This window comes from Cervus elaphus, chromosome 13 (genome assembly GCF_910594005.1).
Source record: "Cervus elaphus chromosome 13, mCerEla1.1, whole genome shotgun sequence".
In the NCBI taxonomy this organism is placed as follows: Eukaryota; Metazoa; Chordata; class Mammalia; order Artiodactyla; family Cervidae; genus Cervus; species Cervus elaphus.
The window spans coordinates 59,765,405-59,783,894 of NC_057827.1; the positions used below are offsets into that span (position 1 = coordinate 59,765,405).

General features: G+C 54.3%; 1 protein-coding gene across 4 annotated transcripts in view; it reads right to left on the bottom strand.

Moving 5' to 3' along the window:
* Positions 1-18,490, bottom strand: part of ITPK1 (inositol-tetrakisphosphate 1-kinase) — a 157,071-nt gene that overhangs the window by 109,891 nt on the left and 28,690 nt on the right. For 3 of the 4 annotated variants that reach the window (XM_043921470.1, XM_043921469.1, XM_043921472.1), the window contains one exon: positions 8,705-8,729. The exons of the other annotated variant lie outside the window; for it this stretch is intronic. Coding sequence is in view for 1 of the 3 variants with exons in the window: in XM_043921469.1 (XP_043777404.1) it covers positions 8,705-8,729 (25 nt within the window). In the remaining 2 variants the exon portion in view is untranslated. The remainder of the gene's footprint in view (positions 1-8,704; positions 8,730-18,490) is intronic. 4 annotated transcript variants of the gene reach the window in all.

The window sequence follows — 18,490 nt, forward strand, 5'->3', positions numbered from 1 at the left end:
AACTCAGACCCAGACCTCTTGGCTCCACGGGAGGTTGCACTCAGCCAAGAACAACTGCAGTCTGTTCAGTTGCTAGGTCATGTCCAGCTCTTTGCAACCCCATGGACTGCAGCAAGCCAGGCCTCCCTGTCCCTCACCAACTCCCGAAGTTTACTCAAACTCATGTCCATTGAGTCGGTGATGCCATCCAACCACTGCATCCTCTGTCATCCTCTTCTCCTGCCTTCAATCTTTCCCAGCATCAGGGTCTTTTCCAATGAGTTGGCTCTTCGCATCAGGTGGCCAAAGTACTGGAGCTTCAGCTCCATCATCAGTCCTTCCAATGAATATTCAGGGTTGATTTCCTTTAGGACTGACTGGTTTGATCTTCCTGCTGTCCAAGGGACTCTCAAGAGTCTTCTCCAGCACCACGTATATCTCAACAATGGACCCAAACGGCCATGTGAAAACATTCTGTGCGGAACCAACTTCCTAGCCCCTTGGCCACTCTCCCCAGAGGTGCTGGGGTCTGCTGTCAGAGGTCGGGGTCATACTTAAGTGGCCTTCAGGAAGGCCACTTCAGGAAGTTCCTGCCCATGAGGAGCTGGCCGGCTGGCTGCCCTGGGCTCTCCTGGGATGTCAGGACTCCAAGAAACACCAAGGCAATCGATATTCCCCACGTCCCTTACATGGGGCTCCAGAGGACCCAGCAGAGGGAGCAGGTGGAAGGAAGGATGTTCACAGGTGTCCAACCCTACCTGAGCCCCAATTACCTAGAAATAAAACCAGGAGGCGCCAAGGTCAGCCAGCTGGGCCACCCTGGAGAGAATGTGGGTGGCAAAGGGAACCCAGCTAGGGATTAATCACCGGACCCCTTTAACTCCATGCTTTTTAAAACTGTTTTTGAATCATGTGAATCATAGATCATGTGAAACTATTAACTAAATAACATACTTTTTTTTTTTAAAGCTGAATGGAGAATTCCGCATCTCTAATCCTTGGAGGCAAGCGTACCACTCCCCCAGCCATGTGACCCCTCCCAGCTGTCTGTGGGAGAGGGGCTGCTGACCTGAGCCGCCTGCATTGAGCACAACTGTCTGAACCAGCAACCCCTCCCCACGGCTCCGCCTCCTGCACCAGCCACACCCTCCCCCAGTCTAAGGACTGACCTCCTCACTCTCCAGCACCCCCCCACACCCGCCCAGGCACCACACCCTGCCATCTGTCTCCCCTGCCACCCACTACTGCGTCCGTTCTGCCCAGACCCCAGCACCCTTGATAAGCCCTGGCCCCAGCCTCTGACCAGAAGACCCAGCACTTCCCCCTCCAGTCTGGCCATGTCTAATCCCCGCCTCCACCGTGTCCTCCCAGCGGGACCCTCCCCCATCACCTCTCCCAGGGAGAAGCCCTTTGATGCCCCCCTGACCCAGCGGGCCACCAACAGCTCACCTGGCCCTCCTGTGGTCTGGCCTAACTGCCTGCCAACTCCTTCGTGGCCAAGGCCTAGTGCTTCCACACCACTCCACCAGGAGACAAACGACCCTCTCTCCCAGCCCCAGATTCCTTGTACAGGCTGTGCTCCCTGCCCGCAATGGCATTCAAATACCTCACCTCCCCACCCACACCTGTGCCTGGTTTATTCTGTATCCAGAGGCCTGAATTTCCCCACAAGGCCTTCCCCACCTCCTGCCCACTCCCCTCTTTCCATGCCCACTGCCCCCCGTGTCCTTGCAGGCCCCCATGAAGGCACAGACAAGTCCTCCCACCCTCCAGGCTTGCCCGTGAGCTTGGGGCCACTGTCACGGTACCCCTTCAACTCCAGATGCCCAGCACCCAGTCCTCCACGTGCCCTGGGCACATGGCCTGTTCTTGGCATCAATCTCTCTTTCTTAGTCTTTCCTTTCTACTTCATCTTTTGCCACCCAACCTCCTGCCCTGAACAGCTTGTGCAGAAAAAGGGAAAGGCGCGCACAAAGAGCTCCAACATCTCAGGCAGCAATAACTCTGGAGAAACCTGAAGGAAGAACCTGCAGCCCGCCCTTCACTCCTGCAAGCTGGGAAAACAGATTCACTTCCTCAACCTGCTTGAGAAAGAGCGGCTGCTCCAGAGACTGGGGGGTTTTGTAATTTCTGAATTCTCAAGGAATTTGGAAAGGGGACCATGAATCTAGAAGCAGCAACTGTACTTCTCACACTTACAGCTTGCTCATTTGCATTTTAAAATAAGACTCCAAGCCCTCTCCTGCTAACAGCCATCTCTTGCTCCCCCCTGCACTTTGAAAATAACTGGTGAAAGACAGCCCTCGGAACCTGGCGGGGCAGACGGTGGGATGCAAAATACATTTTCCCGAGGATGCTGCGGCTGAAGGCGGGTGGGACCACATAGGCACGATATTCCCACCAGAACTTCTTCCACTAAATTCAGGGTTGCCCTTGAAAAGAGAGATAGGGTCCAGGGACGGAAAACCCACCGGCTTCCCTCCCAAGCCTTCCCCGTGGATCAGGTCAGAGTGAAAAATGTTCCCTGGAAGGGCATCCTGCAAGGCTGACGTTTTAGCCCCAGGCCACAGATGACTCGAGCGTTGCAGCATGTTTTCTCCCGACAAAGGTTCACTGGGTGGAAAGGCCATGAGAACGTGCTGTGCTCAGCCCTAAGTCACTCAACACCTAGATGTTTCAGGAGCAGAAGGGGCTGTGGGCTTAACCCTACCTCTCAGCTGGGCTCGGTCAAGTGGACGAGGCTCATCGCCACTAGCCAGGCTCACCCTGCCTTCCTCCAGGAAGCCTTCCTGATTTACAAAAGTGGGGTAAGCACCCTCCTCCATGCCTGTGCCGACAATCTGTGCCCACGATTCCTACCCTCTTTGGGTCTGGATGACAACAGTAGGCTTCAGAGAGCTGAAGGGATGTGGCCTGGGCCCATGAGAGTCCCCAGCACCTACAGCCTGGGACCCAGCAGGAAAAGGTTTGCTGAATCCTGTAGCAAGGGGCAGGGGGAAGGGGCAGTCTTCCCAACCAGCATTTACCAGCTATGAGGGACCCTCACGCTCACTGGGGCTTCCTCTGTGGCTCAGCTGGTAAAGAAATCGCCTGCAATGCCGGAGACCTGGTTTCGATCCCTGGGCTGGGAAGATCCCCTGGAGAAGGGAAAGGCTACCCACTCCAGTATTCTGGCCTGGAGAATTCCATAGACTGTATAGTCCAAGGGGTCGCAAAGAGTCAGACATGACTGGGCAACTTTCACTTCACTTCACGCATACTGGTTCAGTGAGGCCACCTGAAATGGAGGAGTCAACGGGGTCTGTGCATCCGGTGCCCTCATCACAACAGTACAGAGGGGGAAACTGAGCCCAGCGGGGACCTGGGGCCATCACCACCATGACAGGCGCCCCCTGAGGACACGGGGGTGGCCGGCCTCCTGTCACACTCTCCCACCCACGCTCTAGCCAAGTCCAGCACTGATCACAGGGCAGGGCTCCCAGTCCTCCCAGCCCTGCTGGACTCGGGCTCACCTGGGGCTTCTCAGGCTACCTGAGCAGGTAATGGCAGGTGTTCATCAATATTAAGCATCTCTCGGCCTAACAGACCCACTTCAGGGGAGGCCAGTTAGCCTGCAGACGAGCCCACTACCAAGGCCTTTCCGAGTCTCCGCAGAGGCCCAGGCCCCAGCGTCCGAGTGGCCCCCTCGGGGCAGGGCCACTGATGGCCTGAGAGCCGGGCTGCTGACCACCCCCCTCTGGGACTGTGTCCGTCTCAGGGCCTGGTTCTGGGAAGCAAATGGGGTAACACTCAAGCACGGGCCTTCAATCCAAACCCCCCAAAATAAATGTTTAAAACTCTGTATCTATTTGTACATTTTCAAGCTGACATCTAAATTTCTCATCGTAAGTTTAAATACTTGTAGAGGATGTAATTTCCAACATATTGTAAATATTAACATTTCAAAATAAAACTGTTACTGTGTCTCTTTCAAATGGACCCAGTGGAATTCTAAATACCATAGCAATTCAAGATCCACCGTCATCCATCTTAAAATTACAGAATTGGACGCTTCTTAAACACTTGGAAAGATAGCAAGGCTTCTTCTGCCTCCTCAAACTCCAATTTCCAATCCACATGCCTGAGACATTTCCACTATCACTGTATTTCATGTTTGAAGGCCTTTTTCATTGATTAGTCTAACATACTATGAGACAAAAAAGAAAAATGTATATAAATGTCAATTTTTTAATTTCATGTAAGCATAAAGGTCTAAGTGTCAAAATTTTTCTTCTGGATTAAATTATTATTACAACTACTATTAGCACATAATAGTAGAATCAATACAGCAGAAATATAAATCTATATAGGTAATAATCATAAAAATTAAACTTTATTAGAAATAAATCTTAGACGAGATGAATGGTAATGCTTTTAAATTATTTCACAAAGCCACAGATGACTATTACCTACTGCCAGAATAAAGCAGAGTTTATTATCAATTCTATCTCCATTTTTCAAATTTTATAGTGCTGAAACCACCTAGTCAAATACATAGAAAGATGGAAAGAGATTTACCATAGCAAATTCTCTGAATTCCTTCAGAATTTTATGGCAAGAATTACAGTAATTTATTATCAAAACTCAATTTTTTTTTCCAATCTGGATGCCATTTGTTTCTTTTCTTGTCCTTACTGCACTAGTTAGGACCTCCAATATAACACTGGATATAAGTAAAGTGTCAGCCGCTCAGTCGTGTCCGACTCTCTGTGATCCCATGGACGGTAGCCTGCCAGGTTCCTCTGTCCATGGAATTCTCCAGGCAAGAATGCCATTTCCTTCTCCAGGGGACCTTCCCAACCCAGGGGGGAAAATGTTTTTTCACCATTCCCAACCCAGGGAAGAAAGCTTATTTTTTCACCATTACATACGATATGAGCTGTAGAAATTTTACACAATGCCCTTTGTCAGACTGGGGAAGTTTCCTTCCACTAGATTGCTTAGGATTTTATGCTGAGTAGACGCTGGACTTTGTCAAATGTTTTTTCTGCATCTAAGGACTTGTACCTAGAATATAGAAAGAGTTCCTAAAATTTAGTGAAAAAAAAAAAAAAACCCAACTTTTAAGATTTAAATAGACACTTCACAGAAGATATACACGGATGGACAAGAAGGACATGAAGAAGTATTGAGCGTCATTAGTTTTGAGGGAGATGAAAATGGAAGTCACAATGTGATACCGATGTACACATACTGAAATGTCTAAAATTGAAAAGACAGAGGATACAAGGTATTGACTGGAATATGGAAGAACCAAAAGCCATGAGATCAGCTGTGGGAACGGACAGATGAGGAGGCCGAGGGTCTGCAGGGCTAACTTTCATCCGTGTGTTCCCACCCCTGCCCTGGAGAGGTCACACACAAATGCTTCCTTCCAGCAAATGGCATCACTGCCTGGTAGACAGTGGTGCCCAATAAATGCTAGCTCTCTTGGTGTTACTACTGCTGCTCAACAGCAGGAAGAATAACTCTTGTGACCAGGACACACGCTGCAGGTCTCACCACCATTTTACAGTCTTGGTTCCCAACATCCTTTTTCATTTTAAAATATTAACAGAAGCCAAAGCCCAGGTAACAACAGGTATGAAAGCATGCAGTAAGCAGAGCAATCTATAAACATGCAGGAGAGACCCCGTTATCAGAAAAACCATGGGCTTTACAGACAAACCAACTGCACTCAAATTCAGCTCCACAAACTTAACCAATTGAGTTCCTCGAGGGGAAAAATTCTGAGTCTCAGTTTCCTAATCTGTAAAATGGACATGAAAACGCCATTCACATCACTGGGTGGCTGCACAAGGTAGGACCATGCCCTTCAGAGCACCTGGCACGGGAAATATTGAGTGGCAGCTGTGGCCTGCTTACTCTGCTCCTTCCTCTAATCACTGCCCCCCAGCGACTGGCTATTGCCCATCGCCAGCATCCAGGGACCCACCAGCCTGGAGTCTGGTGCACAGAGGCTTGGCTGATTTGGGAAAAAAAAAAAAAAAAATAGGCCAAGTGGCTTGGTTTCCAATTTCTGCAAAGAGTTTTTACTCTATATCCTGAAATTTCAAGTTCTCCAAATACGCAGGGATGCCAGGAGGAGGTGAACAGAGAGGCATCGTGGTGGGTTTTATTTTTAGATCCTGGCGTGGAAAGCATCCAGCCTGCCTTCATGCTGGTCCCCAGCCGCCACTTCCTCCCCCAAGTCATCGCCCAAATGAACAGCAGACCCATCAAGAAAGATTTCACAACTCTTCTTCTGCCGGGTACATTCTAAAACAATGGCTCCAGTTTCCCGTTCCACCCAGAGACTAAGTGGATTAAAGGTCTTGGTCTTCCTGGGAAGCCGTGCAAAGCGAACACACTGACCCCTGGGTTGGCCCTCACATCCTGAAGCTCCAGGGGCTCCCTCCGCCTGCCCTCCTCCTGTCCCGTCCCATGGGAGGGGTAGCATCACACTGGGTTATAGCCTGGGATCTGGTGTGAGCAGGGATCAGCTACTGGGGACAGGGCCTACTTCTTCACCTTTTAAGCAGCCGCTGTTCATGAGCACATGAATTCATTGCCTCTAAAAACAGCTCCCAAGAGAAATTTCCCCGTGGACCCTGATGGAGGCTGTAGCTAACCTCCGGGAAGTACCTGGCCCTTCACAGTGACTTCCAGCTATAGCTTCAGCTATGGGTCTAGGTTTTGGTGGTGAGTACAGCAGCATCTACAAAGGATCAACGGCTTCCAAGAAAACCATCAAAGACGACTAAGAGATGAAATTAAGCCAAAGTGTCCTGGAGCAGGAGACACCAGGCTCCAGAAGGACAGCTGCATCTGCTCTGCCCACCGCTGGACCCCAGGCAGGCATTACCAATCCATCCCTGTCCTCAGCCATTCACAGGCTTTAAAATCCTCTGGGCAGCCACTACTAATCAATCAAAATGGTGCTGAAAGCATTACTTTTAAGTATCCTTTGGACCTCCCCATCTCGATGGATGGAGAAACTGAGGTCCACAGAAAGAGTTCAGCGCAGATCATGAAACAGCAGAGCCAAGATGAGGCAGGATGAAAAACACACAGCTGCTGAGAAGCTTCCAGAAACGACCTCCTCTTCCAAAACAAACCTCAGCCTCGGGGTGACAAGTTCAACCCACAAGCTATGAAGAGGGAGGCCAGGAGGAAGAATTCAGCAGCCGGCCCACCACAGTGGCCAGACGGAGGCGCCCAGCCCCACCCCACCCACCACCCACACTCTCTGGGTCCCAGGGGCAGAGCGGCTTGACGGCCCCACCCCCTGAACCTGCCAGGTGTGGGGAGCAGGAGGGGAGCCGAAGTTAACAAGGTGGATTCTGAGAACTTCTCAGCAGGCTGTATAAAAGCCTTCCTCAGATATTCTAGCAGGTGGGCAGGCTTTCATCAGCCCTGATGCAGCCCTAGTCTGGGTTCCGCTCTCTGCAGCCCCAGGTAGAAGAAGGGCCGCCAGCCAAGCTGCACACACAGGCAGACTCACTCTGGGCAAGGACAGGGAGCCCAACCAGGATACCTTCGGGACTCACCAAGCATCTGTTAGGTGCCAGGCAGAACCTCTGGTGCAAACATCACAGCCTGCCCCTGACAAAGGGTCTGAGGGCATCTTCACATCCACACAGAGAGAAATGGCCCTCTTCCCATCCCCCCACGAGTCATCACTGCCAGGACGAACAGAGCTGGCCAGCGGGCACCCCTGGCGTGTCCCCGCCCCCCACCCCTCCCCACTCTCAGACAGACCCAGCCTCCTGGCATCACTGCTGCTGTCCGAGCTTGTCATCCATTTGGGGCCCACAGGGCAAGCTCCACACCCCAGGAGAGCTTCTCTCTCCAACTATCCTTCCTTCTCCAGCTAATGAACTCATCTCATGTATGTGTATGTGTGTGTGGTCAGTCATGTCCAACTCTTTGCGACGCCAGGGATTGTAGCCCGCCAGGCTTCTCTGTCCATGGGGTTCTCCAGGCAAGAATACTGGAATGAGTTGCCATTTCCTCCTCCAGAAGATCTTCCTGATGCAAGAATCGAACTGGCATCTCCTGCGAATCCTGCATTGCAGACAGGTTCTTTACCACAGAGCCATCAGGGAAGCCCCAGTGAGCTCGTGATCCAAGTCCAACCCAAAGTGAGGCAACACAGGGGGTCAGGAGGCCCTGCTGACTCAGTTCACGCCCCAGGGGCCAGGGGAACAGAGCGAAGATCAGATGCGGCCACAGAGAGCAAAGGACTGACGGGGGAGGGGACGCACCCTGGGGCAGGAGAAGAGAGGTCTACGGAGATGACACCACGTGGGTCATGATACAAGAACGGCCCAGGTAGGAGGAGGCTTGTCCCCAGAGGGCTAACAGCTGAGGCACCCAGGGCTGGAGTTCCCCTGAGGATGCCACAGACGGGCCACAACAGCATCCAGGACCAGGACGTGGGGCGACGCCCCCTCACACTGCCCACCCGGGCCCAGGTGCCACCACTCCCCCACCGACAAAGCACAGCAATTCCTCAACCCCTCCAGACCGCCGGCCCCAACTCCTGTCCAGCCTGGGCAGCAATCACGTCAATTCCACAGAAAGAGAAGTTAAAACAAGAGCAGGTGGAGAGAGGCCAAGCGCCCAGACTCCTCCGGGAGGCAGGAAGGTAAGTGCTGCAGGCCCCTTCCACCTGCACAATGGCGAGGGCATGGTCTGTACTCACCTGCACGACTTCTATGCCTCGCTTCCTGTGGAGAAAAACAAAGAAAACACAGGTTACTCCGGCAGGGAGTAAGTACCCTTCCAGCACCTTCACGAGAGCCAGCTGGAGGCAGGGCGGCGGCTGCACCTCTCAGGCCGTGGTCCCCGGGATGACCTCGCTCTCGAGGGGGACGTTTATGAACCCCCAGCCAGTCCTCGGAGCCATCTGCTGGCTGAGAGAGAAGGCTGGGTGCCTAGAGGAGGCCGGCTGGAGTCTGCCCATCTGGCCCACAGCCAGCTGTCCCCCACTCCAGTCCCCGGGGCCCGGGCTTCGTGGGCACAGCTCCAGCTGAACCACCCCAAGACGACCCTCCGCCCACCGATGGCCTTAAGCCAACCCCCCACCCCCACTCCCGCCTGGGCACCCCCAGGCCTGCCTCAGCCCACCCCACTCCAGCCCACCCACCCTCCCACAAGGACCAGGCCCCCGGGCCCTCCAGTCCTGCCCAGCTGCATGTCCACCATGGGCCATCTCAGCCTACCCTCTGACCCTGGTTCAACCACCACCGTCCTCACCAGTATCCTCCCAGGCCTGGACCTTGACCCCTGCCCCCAACGTCTCCCCCACAATCCAGGACCGTGTGCCCTGACTCACCCCACCCCATAGAGCCGGGGTTGGGGTCCAGATCCCCACAGAAGCACACAAAAGCTCCCTGCTGCCTCGCCCACCCACATTCCTTACTGCAAGCGGTTCGGGGCACACAGGATCGGCTGGCATCTCTAAGCCTCAGGCCACACTCTCCATCCCAGCGCTTGGGACTCAGCTCAGCTCCGACAGACGCCCTCCCGGGAAGCTTTCCCTGACTCACGACGCCCTCCCCGCCCGTGCACACAGAGTGAGCCTGGGGCACCCTTCCTTCCCAGTCCGTGGTTCGGGAGCAGCAACGGGTTGTCACCCGGGGGCGGAGCCCACGTGGACCACAAACAACAGCCAGGCCTGTGTGTACTTTCCTGAGAACAGAGACTGGGGGCCCCCACCCCCCACCCCCCTGACGCTCAGAGGAGGCTGTGACCAGGCAAGGTCAGGATCCGGGGTTCCCTCGCCCACAGGGCCTCCTTGGAGCGGGGTCGGGGTCAGGATCACTAGCTGCGCCCGCTCGGCATCCAGACGCCCCCTGAACTTCAACACATGAGCTCGGTTCCTGTGCCTGGCCTGGCCCGCAGGGGACCAGACAAATGAAACAGCCGTGGCTCGGGTCGCCAAGGGGCTCACTGCCTGAGGCAGGCACGAAGGCCTGGGGACACCTCGGGCCACGGTGAGCAGACCCACCACCTCACGCAGCACAGCGGAGGAGACACCTGCCGATCCTGGCATCTGTCATTTAACGGCTCCCACGAGCGTTGCCCAGCACCTTCCGAGCACCGGGCACCGAGCGGAAACCCACGAGGAGGCTACCAGGTGAGACGGTAAGACGCATCTGAAGGGTGACCGGGTCACATGGCGGGGCATGCCTGCCGCCCACCCCTCCACCCTCAACCCCTCCCCGGACCCGGGGCCCCGAGGAACCCCAGCCAAAAACCACAGCGGCTGATGGTTTCACGGTCCCCACTGCGAGCTGCTCTGCAGTCCTGGAAGGAACAGTGGCCGATGTCCATCAGTCTCCCTGATTTCACGAGGGGTCGGGCTGGACACAGCAGCACCGCCCTGGGCCACCAGGGCCCGGGAGGGGGACGGATGGTGTCACTTGGAACCTGAGCCGCCTCCAGGCATCAGCTCGCAACCCGCGCCGTTCCTTTCTGAGTCCCAGCATCCCGCCTCCATCCCCGATGGTCCTGGCCCCCCGGGAGCACCAGGAACAGTAACTGGCCACGGGCCTGTGACTGGCCAGGTGAGGCTCGTGTCTCCTCGCCCTGGCTCAGCCCCTGCCCCCAGCCTGGATGGAAACCTCCAACAGCTGAGGGAGAAAGAAGCCTCAGGTGACGAGACTCCAGACAGACGGACGGACGGCCTGGAGGACATGGGCTCCTATGCACATAACCCACGCCAGGTGGGCAGGGTTTCTGCCAGGTGCCGGCCCGGCCCGGCTTCTCCCTCTGAGGGAATTCTCTCCACATCCAGACTACCCCGGCATGCGGCTCTCACGTCCTTAGGAAGCCAGCTGCTGCGGTCACTTCCGATCCGTCCACATCACACAGCCCAGACGGTTCCCACCCTCCTCCCCCATTCTAAAAAACAAACAGGGCTCCAACTTTGAAAACAGATGGAACACATAAAATAAAAGCAACAAACAACAACAAAAAAGTGGTCTTGAGGACAGACTGAAAACCTCAAGTGGGGCTGAGCTCCCAGGAGCCGGCGCAGTTTCTCTGCAGCTCAAAGCGTCAGAAACAGGATAAATGGTGCTTCTGGCAGAAAAGAGGGGGCTCGGCTCCCCTTTCCACACACACCCAGCCACACGTACACCAGACATGCTCACGGTGTGAGGAGGGAAGGCCCACTGAGCGCTCACATCGCCTTCCACAGTGATTGCCCATTACTCTGACCAGCAAGCTGAGACCCAGTGGCCTCCGGAGAGCAGCCAGACTCCCCACCGGCCATGCGGTCATGACACAGCTAGTTCAGAGGCACCAAGAGGGCAAGCCTCATCTCTGCGCCCCAGGGCCTCGGTGTAACGGCGGGGCGGGGGGGGGGGGGGGTGGGCGCCTAAAGAGGCAAGCAGAAAACCACGTCCCGAGGGTGGGATGCCGCGCCCTCGGGAGGACAAGGTCTAAGCCTGCCAGGGTTCAGACTTCTGCACCTGAAATTTCTGCAGAACAAAGGTATCAACAGCCCCATTTCCCAAGCTCCTGAAGTCTGGTCCTAACTAGAAAGTTCAGAAATTAAATTGTGACACCAAAGGAGAAGCGGGAGGAGGGGGCGAAGGAGGGAGGGAGACAGGAGTGGGAGAAGGGAAGACAAACCAAACCTGCCGTCAACTGAGTAAACTGCTCCTCCTGAAAACCCCAGCTCCACGACCCCGCCCCACAGACATACTCGGACAAGCAAAGCGTTTTGGGCTGTAAATGTTAACTGCCACACTGCCCGAGAGAGCAAAAGCCCGCAGCACCTAAACCCCCCAAGAGGGGCCACTAACAAATGGCGTGTGGTCAAAGGAATACTATGCAGCAGATTAAAAGAACGAGGAAGTGCTCCAGGCCCCGCAAGGCCTGCATTCTCTCCAAGATACTGCTATCGGAAAACCCTGTGGGCCGCACACGGTGACCTGGGTTCAGAACAACATCCTGCACCAGAAGGCATGCTTGTGTCCATGCGGAACGAATCTGAAGGAACAACCAGAAAACAGTTTTGGCCCGGCCCCTGGTCATGAGCAAGGACAAAGGTGTCTGAGAGGTAAGGGGGAGGAGACCTCCTTCTCACTGTGCAGCCTCATGTATTTCTTGAGTTTTGTGCCATGTGCCTCTAAGGCATGCCCCCAAACTAGAGAAATTACTGTTTCAATTAAAAAGCAACACAAAACAGTTGCCAGCATTCCAGGGTCTGGCATAAAGATGCCTGATGTAGACATGGGTCAATCAACCAGTTGATGAAGTGGAATAGAGGACCTCAGGATTTATCTAGAAAAGCTTCCCAGTGCTGCTCAAAGGGGAGCTGCCATGTCACCCTCTCCAGGGCCTGGCAGGCAGCAGAGCATCCAGTTAACCAGATGTCTAAGCCCACTTAACTACTTGGGTATCTGAGAAAGAGATATGGAGGGAACTGCAATGTTAGGGTGGCGCGAGCTGTAAAGAACCAGCCTGCCAAAGCAGGAAATGTAAGAAACACGGGTTCGATCCCTGGGTGGGGAAGACCCCCTGGAGGAGGACATGAAAACACACTCCAGTATTCTTGTCTGGAGAATCCCACAGACAGAGAAGCCTGGCGGACTATAGTCCATAGGGTCACAAAAAGTCGGACACGACCGAAGTTACTTAGCATGCATACACGCAGCGGTAAAGTCATGTGTGCTTCTTTTTATTTTATTTATTTATTTATTCTATTTATTTTATTTTCTGGTAGTTTCTAAGTTTTCCACAAGGAGCATAGATACTACGAATACTTCTAAAATTATAGAAAAAAGTAACAGTAAAAGTTAAACAATAAAAGAATTTTACCTAAAACCTGTGCCTCGAGAAAATCCCAGCTCTAAAACTGTCATTTCCTTGATAAATATTAGATTCATAAGTTTTGGACAGAGGCCTACCTCACCACTCATAAACTTGCTTTTCCAAAAGCTGGCTATCCGATAAAGGGAGAATCTGCTTTGCAAAAGGGACCTCCGTCCCCAGACATCCAAGGGAAGCATACCCTTGGGGAATTTCAAATCCTTCCAGACCTTTCCAGGGCAGGTACGAGACCCAGGGCTGCAGGTGAGTAAAGCAGAAGCAAGGGAAACGGGATGACGCCCTGTCAGAGGTGCCCTCTGCCCCACAAGGCAAGAAAAGTCCTGTGATAGCTGGGAGAACTCCAGAAGCTCCGAGAGAACAGAGCAGTGGCCGAAGAAGAGCGAAGTTGCCAAAAAGGGGGCCCCTCGGGTTCATCAAGAAATGCTTTCTCACAACGGGCGCGGCCATGGCCACCGGCCTCCCCCCCGCCCCCCAGGCATGGCGGAGGCTGGAGAAGCCCGCTGTGGAGGGAGGACGGCCAGGCCGCCTGGCAGTGATCTCACAGCAGAGGGAATCGACCCGGAAACAGGGGCTTCCCCCACCACCCCCAGTGGACTTGGAAAAAGGACCTGCACCTGCACCAGAGCTAAGAACCACTTGGAGACAGGAAGTGTGTAATTATCTAAGTGCGAAGCCAGGCATCGCTTGCATCCCAGCCAGCTCGGTAATTACCAGATTTCAGGAGCCCCGCATGACACGACCTTTAGCACTATGAGGCTGGCAGGCAAACCCCCCACACCCCCATCTCTCCCTGGCCAGCAGATGGCAGGGCCCTCAAAATGTCTCCTGAGGACTTGGGGCTCCCCGAATGGGCGGCCGGGCCTCCTCTGTCAGCCGTACACGGAGGGACACTCTGGTCCCACGGCCCCGAATGCCACGCTAGCATCACCACCTAACCCACGGCCCAGATCAGCTCCTGAGGGTCCCTCCTGGGCTCCCACCCTCCTCGGAGCCCCCAGGCCCCAGCAAGGTGCACTGACATGGAGGCTGCCTGGCTCTGGGCCACCGACCCCTACTAGGCTAAGAGCTAGCAAGGTGGACCTGAATGGTGTCCACCATTATGACAGTTCTCCTCCTGGACACTCCCCTGGACACACACACACACACGCACGCACACACACGCACTCACCAGGCTAGGCACAGCCACGTGGCTCGCTCTGGCCAAGGAAATATGCACCGAAGTGACCCATGTCACTCCCAAATAGAACCATTTGATGGCTGGTGGTCGGCTGTCCAGCCTGTCCTCCTATTGCTCAGAAACTGTGGGAGCACGGGGGCACAGATGGCCCCCAAAGCCATCCCAGATCCACTCTTGGAGGGAAACCTGGCTGGGTGGCTGTGAAGAGAGGCTGGGAACCAGGGGGAAAAAAAGAAGATTTTTTTAAAGACTTTTTATTAAGAAGACTTCCAGCTTAGGAGTAGTTCTCAACCAGGGCAATTTTGCCCTCCAGGGGACGTTTAGCAACACCTGAAGGTATTTTTGATTGTCACACTGGGGCAGGTGCGCCTGGCATGTAGAAGGCAGAGGACATGCCTTCTACAATGCTAGGACAGCCCCTGAAACAGAACCATCTGGCCACGGTGCTGAGAATATGAGAGATGCCGAGATGCAGAGGACCAGCGCTTAGCGCCACCAGGGAGGCCACATCCCAGGGAGGCCCCCAGCCCTGGAGAGTCACTCGGGCCCAGAGTGGACTCTGAATGAGTTATAAATAAACCTGTTGTCGCCAACCTCTCCAGAGGCTTGTTACTGCAGCCTAGCCAGGCCCATCCTGACGGACAAACACTCCTTGAGGAAATAGGGCCTGTGTCCTCTATCTGCACCCCAGATTCCTAGCACAGGCATTTGGAGGTGCCGTACACAAGGGCTGGGGGAGTAGCGCAAGCCCCTCCTTCCATCACACTCTCCCAAGAGAGACCCTGTAGCTGTAAAAACACCCAGACCTGACCTAACTCTGAGTCTGCACAGCTGGTCCTGCTATGAAACGCCTGTCCTTGGGCAAACTCCTGCTCGTCCATCAGGAGCAGCTCAAACATCACACACGCTGAAAGGCTGTTCCCGGCCCCTTCCCTGGACAGAAACGACGGCCTTTTGGCCACAAGGCCATGGACACTTAAGGCCACCCTGTGCTCAGTCTGGGGCCATGAGCCCCTGAAATCTGAGAGTCTGTTCTTTATTCCAGCTGCCCCTGCCCACCACTGGCCCCTCCCCCACACACCTGGCAGGTGCTCACAAGCACTTCCCGAATGAAGGTACTAGCCTCCACTCCATCCCTGAGCACCGCTGCCTGTCTGCTTCCAAGGCTGCAGCCTGGTTCACTCGCCGATGGTTTCATAATTTGGATTTCCCTTCTCTTAGCAGCGCCAGAAACTGAAATGGCCCAATACAAAGGCAACAAACGAAGAGAATTTTTCAGCCAGGACAAACATTGGAATTGTTTGGACAGCTCCAAGAAAGAACCAGATAAACTGAAAGCTAGCATATGTCTTTTTGCTTGGGGTGCAGTGGGGGGGGGGAGTGGTAAGGGGGAGTGTAAAACCCTTGTCAAGACTGGACAGTCAGCTACTCCAGTAACTGAAGCCCTTCCCCATAGAGGTGTCCCACCTGGAGGAGGCGGGAGGGCCAGAGGGTCCTCACAGAGGCATGAGTCAGCATACTCTTTCAGACCTAGAACAAGCCCACGGGATCCCCAGAAGTGGCTTTTCCTCGTGAACCCAGGATGTGGGCAAGAGGCAGGGTTAGTGACTCACTTTCCCGCGCCTCCAGAAAGAAAGCAGAACCACCCGGGCCCAAAGGCCTTTGCTACGGAGACACCCGCAACAGTACGGAGGCCAAGACGCTCTAAAAGCCCACTCCTCAACTTGCAGGGTCGGGAAATTGAGGCAGGGGCGGAGACGACCCAAGAATGTGCCCCGCTGCCTCTGAACCATCATTGCTTCAGATTGGAAATGGCCCTGACTTTTCATCTGAAAACAAATGTTGAAATTCCCTAATGGCGCTTGACACACCTCCACTTTTCAGTATAAAAATCCTCTACTTGAAATTCTTTTCAGATCTTTGACTACCCCTTTGCACGTGGGTGCTATAATTTTTCCTTATCATAATCAGGGAGGGGCCCTAAATTGCAGGCAGGAGGGTGTTACCAGGAACAGGAGACCCACAGGGGCATCAGGAAGGGTTGGTTCCAGTGCCTTCCGCCACCCCCAGCTCTGGGCCTCAGTCACTTGCCTTGGGGCTAATAATGACTCAGTCGGTTCTCTTCTGAGCAGTTTCTTATTTCCAAGAATGCAAAGCCATTTTAACATCAGCCCAGTGATCAAGGTAAGCTCCAGCAGGAAGGGAGGCAGGAATCCCTGCGTCATATTTCTGTCCTTTGGACCCACTGGGGGAGGGAGAAGCCTGTCCAAGGTCTGGATTGTTTTCAGCAACTCTCCTCAAGGTACCACACATGCTCAAAATAACTGCACAAGCTTGTGCCAGACCTGCTTCTGGGATGCCGACACTCTTTTAAAGGCTGCATTCCACAGCAGATTAAGTATCTCCATCTACCCAGATCCTGCTGCTAGTATTCCCTTACCACTGAAAGCTCCCTCCAGGTCTGAGGGCTGGAATCCAAGACCAAGAGCAGGGTTCTTTGAGCCACCTTCTGTGGCTGGGGGTGGGGTGGGGTGGGGTGGGGAGGACGGGGAGGTATCTGTGCCCTGTGCTGTCCTGAGTTCCCGGTCAGCAAACATTTGCTGACCTTCTCCACCCAGCTCTGGGCTGGCCTGGGAACAGACGTCCCCCGCAAGCCACGAGCCCTGCCTAGAGAGGCTGGGAGCCACAGGGCCCTTGAACAGAGCAAGCCTCTGGGGGACGGCAGTGACAGGGGAAGGTTTCTGAAGACTGCCGCTTGAACTGAGCTCCAGGCGCAAACAGGGGGGCGGCCGCAAAGCACCAGCACCCGCGAGGGCAACGCCAGGGCCTCTGGGCACTGGGTTCCCTGGGCCCCTCTGCCACAAGCACCAAGGCTGCTCTCACATCAAAGCAAAGGTGAGGTTGGCCCCACTCCCAATCACTGAAAACTTAAACCACAGCACCTGAATCAAACATCTTCCCAACCTCTATCTACTTGCAGGATGGGGAGTGGGAAAGCAGGCCCTGGGAATCAAACACCAACCTTATCCACGGGTCTGTGACTAAGGGTAGGGAGTCAGAGCCTGGCTCTGACCTTGACCCAGTCCCTCCCAACAGGAGGTTCCGGAAAAGGCAGTGCATTGGAACACTGTATTCATTTCCCATTACTGTTGTAACAAATTACAACAAAGTACCTCTGAAAACAACACAAGTGTGTTCTCTTGCAGCTCTGAAGGTCAGGGGTCTAAAATGGGTCAGCAGCTGAGCCATGTTCCTTCCTGAGGCTTGGGGAGAAATCACGCCTTTGGGTTTGAGTTTGCTTTTTTCCAGATCTAGAGGCTGTCTGCATTCTTTGGCTTGTGGCCACATCATTCTGACCTCTGCTTCCATTGTCACATCTCCCTCTGACCCTCCTCTTATAAGGACCCATGAGATTACACTGGGCCCTCCCAGATAATCCAGGATTCTCTCCCATCTCAAAGTCCCTCTGCAACATAAGGGACCATATTCACAGGTTCTGAGGACACCTGGAGGTAGCAAGACATTATTCTGTCTATCCCAACATCAAGGCTCTTGCAGCTCTGCCATCCCCTGCATCTCAGACACCCCCTCAAAGTCTCCATGTGTGGGCTGTGGCTAATTGAGATTTGTCCAGAGGTTCACTGGGGGCCTCGACAGTCACCAAGGGGGAAACTGGAGCTTAGCCCCTACGCTGCCCACAGGACTCTAAAGGGGGCACTGGTATAACCAAACACCGATACAGGGGTTCTTGATGGGAAAAAGGCCCAGGCCCTGGGTGTCAGAGACCTCAAGCCCCAGGCCTGGAAGTCTTAGCTGTATAAACTGGGGGAAGGGATGACATTCCTGACCCTGGGGTCCACCTCTAGGCCTAAGAGAGGTGCTCAAATCACCGAGGCTTTCCTACCCCCAACTCCAAGGCCACCTGGCTCCACTGAAGGCCACAGCTCCAAGCTGCCAAGAAATGCCTCGGCAGACAGAAGCTGGAACTGGAGCCTAGCACCCAGGCACACCGGGGCCAGCAGGGGCCTGCCCAGCCCCCATTTACAGGCCCCAGGGGTACCTTCAGATGCCCTGATCACCCAACTCTAGAAAGAGGAAGGGGCTTCATCTGGGGTCTCTGAGACCCTCAGATTTCAGGGAAGGCTCCAAGGGCTTGGACACAACACAAAGGACTGACCACATGAGTAAATCCTGAGCCCCTCACTCCCCACTCAGGGGAAAGGGGGGTGGGGGGAGAGGCAGGGGAAGAGGTGGGGGCCAGGCGGGGCCTAAGAGATGCCCAACAACGGCCGCTGAGCGTAACTTTCAAAGGCTGCACGAGGGGGGTATGACTGTCCTGTTTTTTTCAAGCGCGGACATTTAAAGAGGTCAAGAAACTCACCCAAAACATTATGCTAAGTGAAAAAAAGTCAGAAAGAGAGAGACAAATACTGCATAGTATCACTTCTGAGTGGAAACTTGGAAAAA